Genomic DNA, 21,118 nt, shown 5'->3' on the forward strand with positions numbered 1-21,118 from the left:
ACTTAAAAAATAATTCACTTTGAAATGAGTAACTGTGAGAGTTATTTCTGTTGAAACTCTCCCAGTTGCAGTGGTTGAACTGGTAAGCTTTAAGAATGTAGCAGAGCAGCCCTTCACAAGCAGTTGCAAGTTTCAGCTTCTCTTGTCATAAATCTTTGATCTGTACTGGGCTTTATAGTTCTTAATATTGAAATGTTTTTTAAATTTTCATTGGATGTTACTCAGACTCCTCTTGACAGTTTAGCAGTGCAGATATCTCCTCAACTGGTAACTGACAAAACTAATCAGAGGCTATGATGTTGTTAAATGATATGGAGAACTGTATCTGCAGTTTTTATGAGTATGAGTAATTAGGCCTAGTATCAAGACAGATACCTGATAGTGGTATCAGTGTCAGCGCATTGCTAGTGATAACCATCACATTCAATTTGGACTTTTCAAAGGCCAAGATCGAGGGGCTTCCACTACTGGATGAAACAAAACTTTAAAATAAAGAGTCATAGCCAATCACAGCATAGTAGGGTGGGATTAAACCACAATCTGTTGGAGGAAACACCCGATTCTTTGCATCTATTCATTAGTAACAGTGATGTGGAGTAAAACAGGACAAACAAAGTGGAGGCCAAAGAAAAAAATGTCCACGGCATCAGAGGAAAGAGACTTCTTTACTGGATAGAAATTTGGACAGAACATATCCTTCAGTAACTTACAGTGCTGTCAATTCACAAGGCTTTGGATGCTCAAATTCAACATAAAGACGTAATAAAAGGCAAACTTAATGAAAATATTTCAACACTGACATGAACAGGGTGTAAAACAGTACACAACGTGTTTGGAAGTGTTCCCACAGCATTGATTTAGTTGTTTTTATATCGTTTCATACCATCCAATAGCAGCTCTGGAAGGAGTGCTGTGGGTGTGTCCCTCTGGAGTTTGAATGCTTAAAGTTGTATAACACATCTGAACAACACCAGTCCTTGTTAAGGGTGACACACTGATGAAAAGGTTGTTTCACCACACTCCTGTTAAAGAATTGAGGTTCTTTTTCAACTCCATGCTGGCATTTTCAAACCAAGCCCTTTCCTGGGATTGTTAACATGGACTGAAAATAAGATGTGGATTTAGCCATCGTGACATCAAGAATTGGCCTGTTAACAAATGTCTTTACTTTGGCATTGGCCATAACCATTTTGGTTTTGTTTTGGTGGGAGATAGAGGTGACTTTTACTGAAAGGATAGCCCCGGGGCTTGTGTCCATTCACAGCTTCTTTTGTCTAAACACCACCCACTACCTCTGTTCCATAGCACTTCTGATTGATGTTAAGTGTTGTTTGCAAAAGTTGACCTTTGCTATCCTCTGTAATTATTGTATGGTCTGTTTTAAATATCTCTGTGTGCTTCATATATTCCTTTATTCAAGGAAACATCATGAAGGTCTGCACCTCCAAGTCCCATGCCAAGGCTCTCTGGGAGAAAAAAGGTGGATTGCTTCCTCCAGGTGGGGGTGGGGGTGGGGGTGGGGGTGGGTCTTTGGGTAATGACCAAAAGAAAAAAAATTGTGGGTTCAAGTGGTCAAAATGAGTAGAGCAGCTGCCCCTTTTGCTTCAGAAAGAGGCAGTTAAGGTGGTTTGGGCATCAGATCATGATGCCCCTTGGGAAGGTCTTCCAGATCTAGGCAACTGGATGGAGGCCCCAGGGTAGACCCAGGACTTGCTGGAGGGATTATATATCTAATCTGGCCTTGGAATACCTCGGAATACCCCTGGAAGAGCTGGAATATGTTGCTAGGAATGGGATGTCTGGGTGGACTACAGCTTGCTTTACATGATGTTGTGCTTTCTTGGCGATATTTCCTTGAACAGAGGGAAATATCAAGCACACAAAGCTATTTAAAGACAATGTTACAGATACTACTGAGAAAGCAGAGGTCAATTTTGATAACCTTGCAGCAGTATAATAAAGACTTTAGCAATACAGACAACAAACTTCCAGGAAAGATGTTTAATCTGGTTTTGAATCAATGATTTTTTAAAACTTGTACAAATTTTGACTTCTATTTACTACCAGTGGATATCAGCATTTTTGTCAGCTTTCACACCAGGAGGGTACTTTAAGCCATAAAATTCAGTCTATGGCTGGCAACAACCAAGAATATACTCATAAGGGCTGCTTCCATAATGTTCCATGTTTGCTGTTTATAAGCTACAATATCAATTCTTTGTTGGCTGAATTTTCTCTGATATCAGAGTTTTTTTGTGACTCTTTCCATGTAAGATCTACGCAGCAGCTTACTTCAGTGCCTGCATGACCTCTTCTCGACATCCAGACCAAAGTGGCTTCTAACTAAACCTACATAAAAAATAAAAAGTGAATTTACACTAAGAGGCGACCATTTCAAGGTCATATGATGGAATTCACAGAGTCTGTGTGCAATAAACACACTGTCATTCTCACTGTACTGGTGTATTTCAGTACATCTCACAAATATAAGTCTGTGCATTTACAGGTACACAGGGACATGCACAAACACACTCACAGACTCACTCCCACAGGCAACTCTCCAGGCATGTCATTAAGCTGGAGAGTACTAGAGTTTCCCATTGGCAAAGGCTCCCTCTTGGAACTGAGGGATAAAACTCTTGAAGTACGCCCTGGGGTGAGAGAAAGAGAGAAAGAGAGAGAGAGAGAGAGAGAGAGAGAGAGAGAGAGAGAGCAAAAAAATAAAAAATAAAACATCAAAATGTGACAATAATTGTACTTCAAAGTATGTAACAAACTAACAGGGTCAGTCCCAGCTGCAGCTTGTGTTATAGAGCAGATGAAAGGCAGAATGTGTTTACTTGTTAAATTTACAACATGCGATATCTGCTCTGCATGTGTTACTGCACATGAGGAAGACACAAGAGAGACAACTCAGCAAACAAAACAATAAAACAGAGGGAAACAATTAGTCCATGGTCGTTAGGTGGTGTATTCGGGTTGATTTATATCTATTAGATCAATCTCTACTTGATCTTGTAGAGAGCCATGCCAGATACCACTCTCATATCCAAATAATGTTTGGTCACAAGGTCATTTTATCCTTAACACATCTGATTGATAGCCATAATGCCATGACTATCCAAGTCAGAATAAACACAAGCTACATGAGTGTGAAACTGAAGTATAAGATGTATAATATAAACTTTGTTTAAAGAAGAGCATTTTCCATTTTCTTTTATCATATTTATTTTTTTACCATCATTTTACCTGCTAATATGTAAACAATTGCAATTTGTAAAATTAGTACTAGATATTTGACACAACTATAATGAAGCTCAACCTTAATTCATGCAGGACAGAGTAGTCATACACCCTGTCGCAATCAGCTGTAGCTAGCTGATCCCAATTATCACCTCCCAGCTCCCACAACCAATCACAACTCTTTCTCTCAACAAAGCAGTCCATTTATGACATGCTTCTTACTATTTTATTTATTATAATGCGCCACCCTGCTAGTGTTGGCAAAGCTTAGCCTCCTCCACCCCAGCCTCCTCCTTTATAGCATAAAGCTTGTTGCACCCTCATATTCAGATTTACATTACTATGTTTGAATTGCTTTTGAACCACTTTCATTATATTCAGTACAAATTGTCATTAATGTCTCTATCCTTATGGAGGTTTCTAGCTATGTGCTCCCTGGAAAGTAAAAGCATGCTGCCTGAGTCTTCTGTACATCCATTTTGCACTAAAATGGTTAAAAGTATGACGAGAGTGTTCCAGACTGAACCAATTATAATACTGTGGTCTTTTTTATGTTATGGGGAAAAACATATAATTTATAATTAATTTGAACACTGCTTTGGCAATGCAAACATATCTCCCATGCCAATAAAGCTCACTGAAATTAATGAAAAAAACAAAACAGTACTTACAATCCTAGAATGTCAGAGCAAGTCTAATTGTTATGTTTACCACCCCTGCAGACTTTGGCTTTTGACTGTTGATATCCAACATACATGCAATACCCACAATAATACGCTGTTAAGAGTAGTCCAACGCCCCCGCCCCATAGTGGCCGCGCCCCTATTTGGATGACAACTGCTCTATGGCGCTAGATTGGAAAACACTGGCAGCCATTCATGTAATCTCTATTGTGTTGCGTTTTGTGCTTTGAAGGATTTAAAAACTGAAATGTATTATATGTTTTTTAACCTCAAACAACCAAGGAGAGTAAAAGAGGATGTCTGTGGCATTGGGTTGAAACTAGAGAAGGGTAAAGTAGTCAGTATGGGACTAGTGCTGTATTCACTTCAAGCTGGCAATCACTCTGAGACAACAGCAGGAGCTCTAGTCTGCCTTCCTGTTAACAGATTCTTTTCACATTCAATAAAGCATTAAAACTAGGGTGTAACAGTATTTGTATTCGTCCTGAACCATCACTGTTTGGTGAGTTATGGTTCGGTGCATGTAACCACACGACAGAGACGTCCGAACCATTTAAAAGAGAAAATGAATGTGACAGATATAGGTGGCAGTATTGTTCGTGTTTGCTATCAAACAACCAACAAAGAAGAGAGACTCTTGTACTCCTATAACTCGTTTTATTTTATATTAAACAAAATTATTATAATTATATATTTTTTAATAATATGACAATGCTGATCCTTGTTCAAAAACTTCATTTGTGTTATGTGTCACTCACTGGCCATTTGATTCAGGCTCTAAATGTCTGTTTAACTGTACCCTTTAATATTTCAAGCGTATAAATCGCTAAGCAAACCATCTTCCCCATTTACCACCATTCACTGGATTCCATGTTTTCACCTAGAAAGGTGAAAGTTCTGTAAGATCCCATGTCTGTGGAATCACCACTCTGAAATCAGACACAAACAGCATTTGTGTTGCTGGGTTTAGAGTGTTCTATGTTAAAATGGAGCTGCACATATGACATAAGTTAGTAGGAAGATTAATGTCCTCAGTTAGCTTTCATGCAGAACAGATTATGTCCTGCTTTCATCACCTTCTGAGGTAATCTATATCTTTAAATATTCAGAGCAAACATTTACCTTTGCCATGCAAAAGCAAACAGTTTGAAGGCCGGAGCTGACTCTTAAAACTTCCCTCCAGAGGGGTTATATAAGTTAATCTTTAGAGGGCAAGGATCAGATTGTGCTGAAATACTCCTAACATCTATTCTTACTAATAAACGCACAACAATTTTAAAGGGCCATTGAAAGTTGGAAAAAGAAAAAGAAAGTAAATAAACTCTCAAACATCTATTGATGCAACACTACTTACTTTGCCCTCTTTGCCATCTCATTACCGTCCCAGCGGGGGCTGTAGGGATACGACTTCTGAACCTGGGAGTAGAGCTGGCCACTGTTGGTGAAGTGGTACACAGACTGGAAAGTGAGGGTGGGCTGGTCCCGGGGGAAGTACAGCGGGAGATCCACTACCAGGAGCAAAGGGACACAGTGAAGGAAAAAAGAGAAGGACGATCAGATTATTGTATATCTATGAGCAGGACAGATGTGGAACAGAGAAGGGTACTGATACTGTTCAGTGATTTTCATGACTTTCCTACCGTGCACAAGGAAGCAGAAGTCTTTCCACATGAGAAGAAGAGTGAGCTTTGTGAATCCTTCAGCGTCATACTCCACCACACCCCTGCAACACAAGCATAACCATTAAAACTCTCACTAGTAAATCTTTATTTACTTTGAAAGTATGCTTAGTAAAAGACATTGTGATCATTTTCATGTTTGACTCACGTTCCAAAGTGGCTGAGGAAGGCAGCGATGTACTCTCTCCTCTTGTGGTAGCCTTGGATCACATACTGCACCTAGAAAAAAGAAATCAGAGAAATTAATACACAAACAACAACTGAAGCCCAGCAGTTAGAGAGATTCAGGAGGCATTCTTTCAGCTCCGTTTAGTAAAATGAACAAAACTAAGAGTAAAAGTATAAAGGTATCAACTTTGCAAAGAAAATGAATATTTACTTCAACTGAAGTTGTTAAAATGTACAAAACTTTGCTACTTTTGATACTGCGTGTTTCTAATTGATACACTGTCTTTGATAGTGTAACAAAAAAGTTTACAAGTTTACTAGCCCCTAAAGTAGTTTATACTTTATAAAAATCTACAGTGCCTATAAAAAGTATTCACTCACCAAGATGTTTTACCATTTTATTGATTTTATAAATCAATCAGGGCCAATATAATTTGACTTTTTGCCAAAAAAACATACAAAAAAACCTTTGATGTCAAAATGAAAACAGATTTCTACAAAAAATGCACATTAAACAAAAATAGGTATTTCAAAGTGACTGCATCAATATTCATCCCCTTTAAAGTGACTGGCCTAATTCAACAGAGGGCCAGCCAACTGGTGCTAGTAGTCTCACAATTAGTAAATTTAGGACCACCTGAGTGCAGTGAATGTGTCACAAGTGTTTGGAAGGTCCAGTCACTGACTAATCAGTATCCTGGCTACCATTACACCATAAAGACAAAAGAACACTACAAGCAACTCAGAAAAAGGTGATTGAAAAGTATAAGTCAGGGGTGATACAAAACAATTTCCAAGGCTCTGAATATATCCCCCCAGAGTTCAATTAAATCTATCACCAAGAAATGTAAGGAAAATGGCACCTGTCTTGATCGGGCCATCCTCACAAATTGAGTGACCGTACAACAAAGAGACTAGTGAGAGAGGCCACCAAGACACATTTAACTACTCTGACTTGTTAGAAATAAAAGGAGTTAATCATTGACTTAGCGAGGCTTTAGCAGGGCTACAAATAGCAACCAGGGTACGGTATTATGGTAACAGCTACTTTTGACCCACTTAACAGCCAACGTGCTTGCAAAAATTGGCTCCGACTTAAAACAAGTGAGTTATCAGTTGAAACAAAGCTTTAATTGGTTGTTTAAGCGGTTGTAATGCAGATGCATATTGCTGAAGCACTGAGCTCAAACACAAACCAAGCCATTCTACTCTGGTGCATAGTCTGATATAAAGCCAAAGAAAGACTTACAGATGTATCTATTCAATGTTAAGGCTTTCTGCAGGCATCAAACTTGGGGGGGGGGGGGGCATATGTTTACTGCAATGTTTACACAGCAAACACTGACACCTGCTCTGACACAAGGAAGAGACATCCACCTGGTTCTGCTCTTGACTGGCAGAGAGAAACATGGAGAAGACTTAATTTGAGCTGTTTTGTTTAAGCACTATTATTTGATAAATACATTTTCCTGTTGCCACCAGTGCTGGTAGGTTGAGCTACTGGTGGCATTGTTTTTGTCTTCTAGTTGCATTACAACTATACTTACATGTTTAAAGTGGTGATTGCAGCATTGAAAAAATAATTTTCTGTCGGAGGCAATACTGGTGACAATATTGGATTTACAGCCACCTCTACTGTCTTCCTGTTTCTTCTTCATCTATTCCATAATAAAATGTTCATATTGCAAATAAAATGCACCCTTTAACAACACATCTACAGATTTCTTGTTTATTAACAAATCTTAGAAATTTGGAAGCATTCAGCAGTAGAGGGTCATCACACCTGCAACTGATTTTTGCAGATTTTAAATGTTTTTGACATTATGTGGTAGCAGATGGAACAAATTGCGGTAAAAGGAAAAGAAGGGGAAGACAACATGTAAACCCAGGTTGTCATGATAGCACGTTTAAAGGTCTTTGACATATAAGAGAAGAAGACCCTTACAGCAAAGACATTTGCATGTATCCTATTTAATGAACAAGATTGTAGTGTTTATTGTTTTCAATGCCACTCGCCCCAAGCAGCTATTCAGCCCACATGTTTCTGGGCTTTTCTTACCCTGAATGATGCCTCACAGGCAGAGCTAACTCTCAGTCTGCATGCAGCCTGAGAGGAAACGCCGTTAGCGCTGTACTGAGACACTTTCTGACAGAAAACTACCCAGACTGTAAACAGAGCCTCGGCCTGCAAAGGGATTAAGAGAGGTGAGCTTTTAATGGTTGCTTTCACTTTAAAACCAGACAGCTCAGAGTACAAAAGTGGTATTACATGCAATCTTTATAAAGGCAAATTTAAATGTCACACAAGTACAAAGTCTTTAGCTTACCACTTGACAGCCAAATAGGCTGGTGCTAAAAGCTCCACCATCGAGCGTGTCAAATGTAACAAGAAAAGAGAGTCTGCTCAAGGTGTTAATTTGAATATAATGCCTACATTTCAGTCAACATCCATATGGTGTTTTCACTTATAAAGTTAAAAAAGGCAACAATTTCAGAGTTTTATTCAACTCACGCAAGTCATGCATGTTAAGCAACACTGTACATCATATCAGAGAGGGAGAAAAGCACGGTAGAGCTTAGTTTTAGATGGGTTAGCTCACGTCTCTGTGGTATTTATGCTGTGAAAATGTTACTGATAATGATGGTATTATAAACATCCACATATAAATCTCTACTGGCATTGCTGTTAAAAGGCAACATGAGACTTTTAAACTTCTCCTCTTGAAACCAGTTTGTCCTTAACTTATGTTGACAGCTGAGATTATCTTGAAGTCAAAAGAGGAGACGCTCATGGCTCATTGACTCTTGAGCTTCTCAGGCAGGTGAGAAGGCCGACAGTCAGACAGCCAACCAGCTGTGAAGGTGACCCACTTATTCACCGAACAAGTCTTAACCTGAGCATGTCATATTTTCTAGCTAAAAGCTGCAATGATGGAAAGAAAGGGAGAGTACAGACAGTGTAGGGAGAGAATCTGAAGCCGCGTTTTGCATTAAACTACAAAAGAAGCGCAAAAATTGGTGTCAGGTAACACAACTTTGGTGAAACAGAACAAAGAAGCTAACTTAGCAACCCTTAAATCTATTATATCTTACATACAGGTGAATCTCAATGAATAAGAATATAGTGGAAAAGCAAATTTATTTTAAGTAGTTTAATCAAAAAGTAAAACACATTTTATGTGAAAGATTTGAAGTGTTTATTTCTTTTAATTATAATGATTATGGCTTAATATTGTGTATATTCTAAATAATGCGAAAAAGTTCAATACTGGAGACTCATGGTGTCATACTCTAATCAGCTAATTAACTCAAAACACCTGCAAAGGTTTCCTGAACCTTTAAATGGTCTCTCAGTCTGGGTCAGTAGGCTACACAATCATGGGGAAGACTGCAGACTTGACAGGTGTCCAGCAGACAGTTATTGACACCCTCCGCGAGGAGGGTAAGCCACAAAAGGTCATTGCTAAAGAAGCTGGCTGTTCACAGAGTGCTGTATCCAAGAATATTAATAGAAAGTTGAGTGGAAAGGAAATGTGTGGGAGAAAAAGATGCACAAGCAACAGGGATAAAAAAAAAAAGCCTTGAGAGGATTTTCAAACAAAACCCATTCAGGAAATCGGGGGAACTTCACAAGGAGTGGACAGATGCTGGAGTCAACAGACTTCATTGTTGCATTCCTCATGTGAAACCACTCTTGAACGAGAGACATCAGAGGCGTCTTACCTGGGCAAAGGACTGGACTGTTAGTCAGTGGTCCAAAGTCTTCTTTTCAAATGAAAATAAATTCTGTATTTGATTTGGAAATAAGGACCCCAGAGTCTGGAGCTGGATCAGAGAGGCACAGAATCCAATAAGTGAAGTGAAGTCCAGTGTCAAGATTCCACAGTCATTGATGGTTTGGGGAGCCATTTGCAGCCATTTACCAGGAAATGTTATTGCACTTCATGCTTCCCTCTGCTGACCAGCTTTATGGAATTTCTGATTTCCTTTTCCAGAAGGACTTGGCACCTTCCAACATTGCCAAAAGTACCAAAGGCTGGTTAAATGACCATGAGATTGCTTGACTGACCAGCAACTGACTTGACTGACCATTGGACCTGAACCCCAAAGAGAATCTCCGGAGTACTGTGAAGTGTAAGAGAGACAGCAGACTCAACAATACAGACGAGCTGAAGGCCGCTATCAAAGCAATCTGGACTCCATAACCCACAATTTACACATACAACTGCTGCGCTGCGCACAGAAGTGCTGCGGGATTGGTCCGACTGAAGGCGAGCGGGCTCTCTCTCTAGAAGTGAGTCTGGAGTGCTGCACTGTGGTGCGCAGCCCTGAACAGCGGGCAGAGATCATGCAAGAATTGCCAGTTCACGCAGAAATAGTATGTCAACAGTGGATTATTTTACCTTTTAATTAATCATAATTCATCATAATTGGTTAATTTATCATAATTGTCATAATTTATTATCATAATTTATAATTGACTCAGTTTGGCAGCGTCCAGCGCTGAAAATAGACCTTCAGCGTATCTTGAAGAAAGTGGAGTGGAGCGGCGCTCCAGGGACATACCACTGCTGGACTGGAGAGCAAACTGTGGAAATGCTCTGATGGACTTGTGGGGGAGCGATGTGCTCCACAGTACCATTCACCAGCGGATCGTGGCGAGGTCGCTGTATTTGGAAACTGGAGGTAACACCTCAGCAGTGCCGCAGGCTGGTCGCCTACATAGCATGCTGCACTGATGCAGCTATTTTTGCTAAAGGAGCCCAAATAACAGCTGTGACTTTTGAATCGTAACTGTTCTTAAAATGCAACTCCTTAATTATAACATCAGCAATGATTTTTTTTCTAGTCTACAGTGTGCAGGAGTTTGCCTGCAAATTTCTTCCCAAATAAGAAAAAGAAATTACTCAGTATTGTGAGACTAGGACTTTTACTTCTTTTGCTGTGCTACTGGGGCCTACAGGATGGGAAAAGGCTTAACATTGGAGGCATATGTGAACACAGGAAACAATTATTTTCTTATGTGGGACTCTTGTCATTTTTGCTTTCTGTAAAGCCCTTTGGTACCAACCTTTTTTAATTCTAAGCACTCTAAAAATAATGTTAACCTTGATCCTAAAAATCCATTTTTCCATCAAAGAGAAAAGTTTTTTAAGTATGGACCAGTTTTTAAATATTTTCATTTTAGTGACTTTTGGAAAACTAGTTTCTAAGTCCATAAACCTGCAGAAAAAGACACATGAGACCGACTGATGCATGTATGTGATGTGATGTTCATGCTGTTGCATGTTAAATGGATCATCAGTGTCTGTTCTGCAGTAAACAGCTGCCAATGATTATTTGTTTCAGTCCTGAGTAGTGAGATAATCAGTGGCTGGGTTCATTCAAGGACAGGGCATGTCATAAATAAAACTGGAGACAGAAATATTTTGCCCTCTGCTTCTGTATGGTTTGGATTACTCATCAAGCATGTATGAATGACGGCATTTATTGAAAAAGGAAAGTTGTAATGTGTGATCCACACGGTCATGTGTGTGTGTGTGTGACGGGTCCCATCTCTGCAAGGGCTCTTAACACAGATACACCATTGTGAGTCAGCCTCCTGTTCAATTGTGTTTACATGGGACAGTGGAGGCGGCAATTTAGCTTTCTAAAAAGCTGCAAGGCCACATACTCAATAAGCTGTTTATCTAGTTACACTGCATGTGTGTGTGTGTGTTTTTAAAGGGAACTGTGGATCACTGAACTTTCCCACCCATAATGAGAAAGGATTTCCAGCCCCCACTGTCACTCAGACGCACAGATGAGTCTTTCTTTGTTGGCTGCTTGGAGTTTTGAATGATGCAAGACAGGTGATCTTGCTCTGCAGGTATTCAAACCTGCCTGCACCCATGGCTCTGTTCCCCCGCACATCCATTTAATGTGTTCGTGCATGTGTGTCCGTGGGGAGTGTGATGCAATAACGCCGGAAGTGCTTCCTGCTGTGTGATTAAGAAATCTCTTCTCTCTCTCTCTGTCACATACGCATTCACACCACCCCCGGCTTTCATGTTATAAAGGCTGACTGATCCGAAATCTAACAAAAATCTCTTTTCAAAATCAATGTCTTTTGGTTAACTGATCCACATGGGCTTTAAAATCCAAATGCTATAGGAAAATCACACAGGAAGGAGAGTCCTAATGAAAAGAAACAAGTTAAGGGATTGAAAACACAGGCCTCAACCTTGCTGAACTACTGCCTAATGGTTATTTGCTATGAAAAGTATACAGTTGTCAGACAGTGAAAGTACACTTGTGGTTTCCAGGTATCTCCAAGTTGCCTGTCAATTTGTGTGAAGTGTGAATAAATTGAAAAATCAGAATAAAGCTTGAAAAAATAAAGCTGAAACTCAACTTCTAAAAAGGACAATGGTAGTTATTATTACAGCTGGAGTGGTTTAGGTAAAAGGTGATTGTAGAAGTCTTACTGCTCTATTTGTGAAGGTGCATGTTTCCTATTTAACCTTGGATTACAGAGCTAATGAAGTGTAAGGGGGGAAACTGAAACATTGACCTAGACCTTTGACCTTAAAAGTCAAATAAGATCATTCCCAGAGTGGACATTTGAGCAATATTTGAAGAAAATCCCTCCAAGTATTCTTAGATAGGACATTCCCATGCAAAGGATGAAAGTGAGGCCCAATGACCTTAACCTCCAACTGATGACTGCAAAAATTTAATCTGTTCACCTACGAGTCAGAGTGGACATTGATGCAACATTTCAGGCAAATCTCTCAAAGCTTTCTTAAGATAAGGAAGAGTGGATGAACATAATGACAAATGACATTGAAACTTCAGCTATGATTTCCAAAATCTAATCAATTTCCCCCTGAGTCAGAGAGGACATTTGTGCAAAGTCTGAAGCAAAATCCCCCAAGTATCTTAAGATGTCATGCTCAAAAGAAAGGGTGAACATGGCTGCAAAATTTCGGGTATGACCTCCAAAATCTAAATTGTTTATTTTTGAGTCAGAGTAGACTCTTGTGTTGAGTTTGGTTATCCTTTAAAGCATTTTTTGTGGCATAGTAATAAAAAGAAAGGGATAAACATCTTCAGTGTTGCATTGCAATAACATTGACCTTGAACCTTCTATCTCCAAAATGGAATCCTAATACCTTGGAGTCAAAGTGGACATTTGTGCTGATTTCTGGAGAAATTACTCTTAGCATTCTTAAGATTTAGGAACATGAGGCCCAATAAACCTGAGCTTCTACCTTCAAGGCCTTAAAAATTTCAATAGGACCTCTGTAAGACATCCAAAATAAAAACAGCTCATCCTGAGTCAGAGTGGACCTTAAAGTCCTTAAAGAATTCCTGTGATTTTCTGTCATGAACATGAGGCACAATTACCTTGGCCTTTGACCATGTATCTCCAAAATCAAATCCTTTCATCCTCAAATTCAATCCTTTGCATTCAGCATATGATTTCCATATTTGAATGTGTCCATCTTTGAGTCAGAGAGGATGTTGGAGCAAAGTTTGAGAAAAATCCCTGAAAGCTTTCTCAAGATACCGCATGGGTTGGAGTGGACATTTGTGCAGTTTGAAGAAATCCCCCAAAGCATTCTTGAGATATTACTTCCACAAGTGAGGGATGAACATGAGGTCCACTGACCTTGGTATTTGACCTTTGAAATCCAAAATAAAAGCTGTACATTCTGTACATTGAAATCTGTAAGTCTGAATAAAATCCCTCTAACTATTCCTGAGATATTATGTCCACAATAGGGTATAAACATGAGGTCCACTGACCTTTGCCTGACCTTTTCCCTCTAAGATTCAATCAACTCCTCATTTAGTCAGAGTGGGCATTTGGGCACATTTTAAATAGGACTGCTCAAAACGTTCTTGAGGTATTTTGCACACAAGAAAAACACAGACAGACAGATGGATGGACAAAGGAACAATCTGCAAAAATAATGCCCCTGGCTATTGCTGGTACAGAGGCGTAATAAAAGCAGCCAGTTATAGCACATGCTACTGAAAGGAGAAAGCCCCTTAGTAGAAGTGGAAATGGAGGAAACAGCAGGAAATGTCACATACAAAATTACGATCTGGATTGCTCTTCTGTTAACATTTGTGAGAAAAGAAAAGACAGATTAGAAATACCATGACTCATTTTTAGCTTTACGGTCTGCTCAGCTTCTGGGGACTCCGCAAACATAACTCACTGCTCGTTTCTTTATGTACAGTGGAGAGAGTCACTGTAAAGATTAATCGGCCTGATGATTCATGTGCTGTGCTCATAAAAGTGCTTCCATTACTTTGACTTCAACTGATGGTAGCAGGAATGCAGAGATGTTGGTGTTCAGAATGATAGAAACCCATTACTTGAAGGCGCTGATTTAGCTTCACTTAAAGTCAGCATTAAAACACACTCTTTACCTTTTTGTTGCCATATCCAGGGTTGCTTTCATGGGTTGTGCAGCGTTGCTAAGATATCAGAAACAATCTTTATGGGCTTACAGTAAAACAGGTGCTTAATTCACACAGGGAGGAGAACAAAGAACAAATCAAACAAATACCCCTGAATGCTTTCTCATTATTTCATGCTATATCTACAATTTTAGATGGTTCATGGCAGTTAATTAGTCCAGAGGAAACTCAGTTTAAGAGCTTTGCAAGTGACTGTATTAACCAAACATGCCACTCTATCTACTGTAGCTGGTTTCCTTTTCCAGCAGGACTTGGCACCTGTCCTCGGTGAAGCCAAAACCACCAGAAACTGGTTTGCTGACCTTGGTGTTACTGTGCTTGATTGGCCAGCTAACTGGTCTGACCTGAATGCCATTGTTTCTTTTCTGTCTGCCCCTTAATACAGTGGCATTTAAGTTCCAGCCATTTAATAAAAATGTCTAATGCCGTGTCCAAGGTGAATGTGACGTAAGCAAGCACTGGCATCAATACCAGCTTGATAACACTGATTTTTATTGGAGCATCCTGACAGCCCGCAAGTGACACGGTGTGGCATTTTTCCTCCATTCCTACTTTCCTCTGTGGACGTGAAATGAGACACATCAGACTCAATAATTCAGATGAGCTGAAGGCTGCTATCAAAGCAGTGTGGTCTTCATTAGGGATGCGTGTGGTTAATTGCTTAAACAGTTGAATTCATTTATCAAATTAGCCGGTTCAGGATTAATGAGTTGGTTAAATGAACTACCCATCATTTTTATGAACACAGGCTTGAAATCCTGGTCTGTTACGCTTCTTTAATCTGTAACGAACCACCCGTCACTAGAGGCCGCTGTAGCTCCAGTTAATGGCCGCTGCCTTCCTGTCTGGCACTCAGCGGTGACTTAGTAGTTAACGTGTAGTAGGAACAGCATGGTATGACCGTTTTTGAAAGTAGTACTTGGAAATTTAGTGGTATTTAGGCTGTTGAAGGTTGAACTCATGCGTAACTTCTACCTGAAGTGAAAAGAGGCCACATTTCAAAGCACAAAGAGGAATGGAGGCTGGCAGCGCTAGCTTGTAATATTAGCCGTCCTGTAGAGAGTATATCAGGCTAACGCCACACCCGCTGACACAATGACCCTGTGAGGAATTTGACTGTTTTCTAAGGATTTTCTCCTCTGAAGACTAGTTGGTTAAATTAAGTTTACATGACTGTTTAGCCAAAAACGGAAATAGACGCTTAGGAACATCCTTAGTCTTCATGACCCCTCAGAAGTGCCACGGACTGATTGGCTCCATGCCACATTGCATAGATGTAGTAGTTTTTTGTGATACTCTAATATTTTGAGGAATTTTGATATTTGAGATATTATCTCACACTACTGGACCAGAGTGAGAGAGTGAAACCTTTGCAAATTGGATTTTTTTCAACGATATTCTAATAGTTTGAGACAGTGTATTTTCGTGAGCTGTAAACTGCAATCATCGAGTTAAAACAAAAAAGTCTTGAAATATTTCACTTTGTAGTATAGAATCTAAAATATGTGGAGGTTTCACTTCTTGAATTAAATCACCAGAAAAAACTATTTTCATTATATCCTTTTTTTTTAAGCTGTATCTGTATGTTGTTTATCGTGATTATGTGGTCTATTGTGATCAGTCAAAAAGCCTGTAAATAATTTGATTTTTTTATTGTTTGGCAGCAGTATTAAATATAGAATTGGGTGGAAAGAAAGCATTTAATGCTGCTCAATATTACGTGACATTTGCATGCTTTTAGGACACAGTGAAAGAAATCAAACTAAGGCTGCATTCACACTTCAAGCCTTATTGCTCAACACTGAGTTTTTGCTCAGATCTGATATTTTGTTCATCTACTCACATCACCTTTAAAAATGTGGCCTGTATCAGACTCTACTCACTTCAATGGATTCACATGTGAAAGTGGCCAAATCTGATCTGAAATAATCAGATTTTATCAAGACTTGTGCTGTTCAAGCTGTCATGAAACACTGCTCACTTTGGCTAAAGTGAATCCAGCCTTAGGGATCATTCTATGCCCACTTTAGCACTGTGGGCCGTACACCCACGCATGCACAAGAGCGGTGCACAGTGGGGTTGTGAACCCAAATGAATTCCCTTTTAATGTCAGATGGCAGCTAAACTGCACCACTGCTATCTTTGAAGAACAGCGATAACCTTTAGCACAAAACAGACCGAAATAAAGAAAAAAGCTAAAGAGGATACTTGACACATTTAATTACAAAGTTTTGATTTTTGATTAACTCCCCCCTTCTCTATCATAGGAAACTTTTCTGTCAACAAACACTACAAGCTGAGGACGACTTCCTGCTGTGTTGTAAATTCATTATATAACTTTTGTCCTGAAAACATGTCAGGGCCATTTCATTAGCTTCCCAGTCTGATTTTCACAAGTGATTTTTTGTATTGATGCAGATGCCAGGTTGCCGCCATCACCCAGAACAATCACAGTCACAGTCACAGCTGAGGTATGCGGCGGTATAGTTGTGTCAATACAATCCTAGCATCTGGAATAAGTGGGAGGAAATAATTGATGGTGTTAAAAGAACAAAACGACTGCACAGCCTGTCCTCGCAAAGATTATGACAATATTCATCTGTGATGTTAGATGTTTTTTTTATTTCTTTACCATTTTTTTTTGGCTTGAGCTGATAAATCCCACTGATGTTACTTTGAGTCTCACTCCTCAGGTTCTGCTTCACTCTTCCTCTTTTGATACATCCTTTCTGTTTCTTTTGCATATTCTGGCAGGTTACTTTTTTTTTGGTTGGAAGAGTCTCTAAAAAAGGCTAAGAACTAGTTTTGTCACAGAAAGTCTCCTTCTGAAAAAGGCGCATTGCTAATTGCTACTTTGTGCTGTCTAAATGTCGGCTCTCCTTTTAATCTCTGGCTGCAAAATGATGGCTTTAAAATGTCCAAGAAAAATGTGAAAAACAGCTCTTTTATAGTGACAAAAATTACACTGATAAGCAGCCTAATTTGTATGCACCAAAGACTGCTGCACTCTCAAACAATAGATAGGTAATGTCTTATTAAAATCTAATAGCAGTAGTAATGAAATGCTTGGCTATGCAACTTAACAGAAACAGCAAAAGAATGGTTTCAGAGTATTGAAATTAAGAAAATAGATTTTATTAAAATTGCAGCCAGTAGAGCCGACTGCAGTATAGTCACACATTATTATCAAATCGTACAGCACAAGCTTGAACTACACATTTTTGGACCTGGAGACTTTTGTCATCCAAAAGTATTGATGTGTATAATTGTTTGGTATGTGACAATCAGAAGAAGGCCTGATAGCAACTAGCTGAATAGGGGCACAGCCGAGAGTGGCCTGCTTCCATCATTTAATCAGTTCTCTTCTGTTGCTTGCACGCTGGGACAAGGATGATAAACTAAATAGCTTTACCATGCTACAACTGTGGCTCAACTTAACTGTGCATGCAAACATATTTTCAGATTTGGTAGCTTGTGATCAGGCAGGCATTAGCGAGTATACTCTTAAAGCATAAAGAAGTTGCTTGCAGAGCTCAAATCCAAAAATCTCAATAAACCCAGTTTCCAAGGAAGGGAAGTAAAACATACTGTAGCCCACATAGCCTTATCAGAAACTGTTGCTAAATTTTGGTGTTTGCTTATCTGCAGAGCTTTAGATGTGATAAAAGCTAACAACTTAGCATGGCTCCAACCTCTGTGTGCAGTCAAATTCAAACTCACGTTTCTCATTCTATGTAGTTGAACACAGAAAGATTGTAGTGTTCAGATGGTTTTTGTGTCATGACAATTCATTCACAGTCTGCATGTGAATGGGCATGAAAAAGATCTGAGGGACAGCATTTTTTTTTTTTTTACAAATTTCTCCTCCTGGGATACAAGACCTGTTGCGCTTCTCTAAAGAGAAATTGAATTTCTGGACTGATCACAACAGAGTATGTCATTTTTTTCCCCAGGTTTAAAGGATGCTTTGAATTTCAAATGAAGCTGTAGAACATACCATGATATATAGGCTTATAAACCAATGCTTTTACATGCTTTGTGTTGGCTGCAGTGCTCTTTACACTGCTGTCAGGGGAGCAGGATGTTAGGTATTCAGTCACAAGACATCTCTGACACCAAAAAGAACAAACCCCTTGAGCTACATTTTTGTACATAGATTTGAAATTTGGAATACTACTTATGATTTAAAACAGTGCTTGGCGATGGTAACATGGAGCAGAAACCAAAAGTGGAATCAATGGGGATAATGTCTGTCCAAGCCTGTATGTGGTTTGAACTGCACACCTTAGATTCAGTACTCGAACTTTAAAATTGCAGAGCTGACATGAGCATGACTTCTTCCTTTATCTGCTATTGACTCTGCGTTTTAACATGCCTGTCCAAACACGACTGCAGCCTCCTCGGCTCTTTCAGGAAGGCGGAGGGAGCCGTTCCTTTGCTGCTGAGACACCCAGGTCAGTCAGGGACACAAGTGTTCCAGACATCCTGAACACGCTGGTCAGAGTCCAGGTGAACACAAAGAGATGTGTGCACTATGTGTACTCGTATGTGCGGAGGGATGGTGCGGGGGATGAGCACTTTTCCCCTAAGGGACAAGGCATTACATGGTGTCTACACTGCATCTCTACCTGTCAACCTGCAGAGGCCAGGGAGCGCTCAGACAGACTATGGAGATTGGCCAGTACGCCCACGTCGTCAGATGCCAGACACACGTGCATGACTGCACATACACACATTAGCCTGCTCCAACATTAACACACACACACACACACACACAGATACACAGCTAGACAAGACAGCCCAAAAAAGCATGCATGTTTTGCACAAAAAGCACCAAAGCTTACAACTCTGCAAAAACAGATTTACATAAATGGTGGACACACAAAGAGCAAGTAAAGTATCTTGTTGTTCAGAAACAAGCGAAAGCATTAAAGGCCAAATATAAAAAAGTGTTTCTAGTCTTTGATGTGCTAGAAAGAGACATCAGGAGAAAAGACTTCAGCCTAAGCAGAAGGGCTGTTTGCAATTACTGGTTTAAAAGGTGATAACGTGGTAAAATCAATGATTTTAAGGCATGTATTTTCAGAAAAAGATGGTACAAATTTACATGTTTAAGTACTTGTGCATCACAAAAATGTCTACAGCGCTGTCAAAAAAGCAGCCTCTCCAATGGGTTTGACCTACATGCATGAAAACTGGTAGGCATATGCAGCATGTCCAGAGGTCTCATTTCTAAAACAGTCGTTGAATCCAGACTTAAAGTGTACGTGCGCCCACACTTCAATAGTTCCGAAAATAATTCTGATCTATAAAACTTTGCCCAACTTCATACAGTTCTCTCTCTATGAATACTGGAAAACCACCTGGAAATGTGTGCCCGCAGATACGCCTCCTGTTCCGTATGACGCAGACATTGTGTGTCCGTTTCGTCTGTGTGTCTTGCAGCAAAGTAGTTCATTCGAACTAAATATTACACAGTGATTACAAGGAAAATATACCATATAAATATAAGTGCTGGTGCTATGGTCTGCTGTATTTTCTTGCTTCTTTGTGTGTGGAGTTTTACCCTTAGTGATGACGATCAAGGTGAATGAAGGTGAGACTTTGATAATGTGCATACAGAGGGGTTTTAAAATACAATTATTAACACATTTTCATATGAAAAAGTAAAATATGGCTCCCTAGGGATTGCACAAAAAAGAAAATGTCTGTCTATAATGACATCGATGTTAGAGGTGGGAGAAAAAATTAATTCTTAGATGCATCGCGATTTGGAGGTGGAATTCTGAATAGATTCATAAATGTCCTATAATCGACTATTTAAATGTTTAATACTATGTGATAACCAGATCAAAAAGGCACGCAGCCCATAACAGGGCAGTTTAGATTACCAGTTGTTCATCAGTAAAAAAGGACATTTTTATGTCTGTAATTTCAGATATGTTACAAGGAAATAATGCTGCTACTTCTGTTCAGTGCAGTTGTAACTTTCCAGATTACACACATATCCTATTAGAGGATTGGGGAGTTTTAATTGATCTCCTTTTCTAAACACAAATGCAATATTCTTATTATGTTGGACATAATGAGAACAACAGCAATGTAAAAAAAGCATATAAAATTGATTAAGAATCGAATTGTAGCCCTATGAATCATAATCGAATCAAATTTTCCCCACCTCTAGTGGGTAGTATTTAGTTTTGTATTTAGTGAAATTTACTGTTTTGGATGCATTAATATTTGGGCTGTCAAAGGTTAAAAATTTTAATCATAAATAATCGCAGGATTTCTATAGTTAATCACGATTCATCGTACCCTTTTTATCACATTTTAAAATTCCACTGTTTTGTATTTAAACAGTTTTTTGTGTCATTTTTAAAATTTTCTACTGTTTTAAATGAAGAGTTCTTGACATACTGTTGAGATACAGACCTTCTTTTACAGGTAGATTACAGATTTTAACATGAACTTGATTGTGGAAAAAGGAACTTGTCATGGATTGAAAATGAAATAAGGGAGCATTAAAAAGGTACAGCTGACTTTGACTTCCACTGAGCTGTGATCACTGCGTCTGCAGGGAGACGTTGACACACCTTAACTATAGAGTGTTGAAAGGGACAATAGAGCATGTGATTAATCACAATTAAAAACAAATTAGTGCACTTATGGTGGACCTTGATTAATCGTGATTAACTCGATTATCTTGACAGGAGTGCACATTTTACCGTCAGGTGTTTTTTTATAGATCACACCCTTTGTGTGGAAAATGGCGTTCACAGCTTTTATAAATAAGGTCTCTTTTATAAACGCTGCACACTTACTGTATCAGACAGAATATATGTGAACTGCTCAGGCTCATATCACTAGTTC

General features: G+C 39.3%; 1 protein-coding gene across 1 annotated transcript in view; it reads right to left on the reverse strand.

The window, feature by feature from the left end:
- Window positions 1-646: 646 nt before the first annotated feature.
- Window positions 647-21,118, reverse strand: part of babam2 (BRISC and BRCA1 A complex member 2) — a 143,513-nt gene continuing 123,041 nt past the window's right edge. Inside the window, exons 9-12 of the mRNA XM_041813525.1 lie at window positions 5,754-5,824; window positions 5,567-5,649; window positions 5,281-5,434; window positions 647-2,651 (exon numbers count right to left, since the gene is read on the reverse strand). Coding sequence (XP_041669459.1) covers window positions 2,588-2,651; window positions 5,281-5,434; window positions 5,567-5,649; window positions 5,754-5,824 — 372 coding nt within the window. The 3' untranslated portion in view covers window positions 647-2,587. The remainder of the gene's footprint in view (window positions 2,652-5,280; window positions 5,435-5,566; window positions 5,650-5,753; window positions 5,825-21,118) is intronic.

This window comes from Cheilinus undulatus, linkage group 18 (genome assembly GCF_018320785.1).
Source record: "Cheilinus undulatus linkage group 18, ASM1832078v1, whole genome shotgun sequence".
NCBI lineage: Eukaryota > Metazoa > Chordata > Actinopteri > Labriformes > Labridae > Cheilinus > Cheilinus undulatus.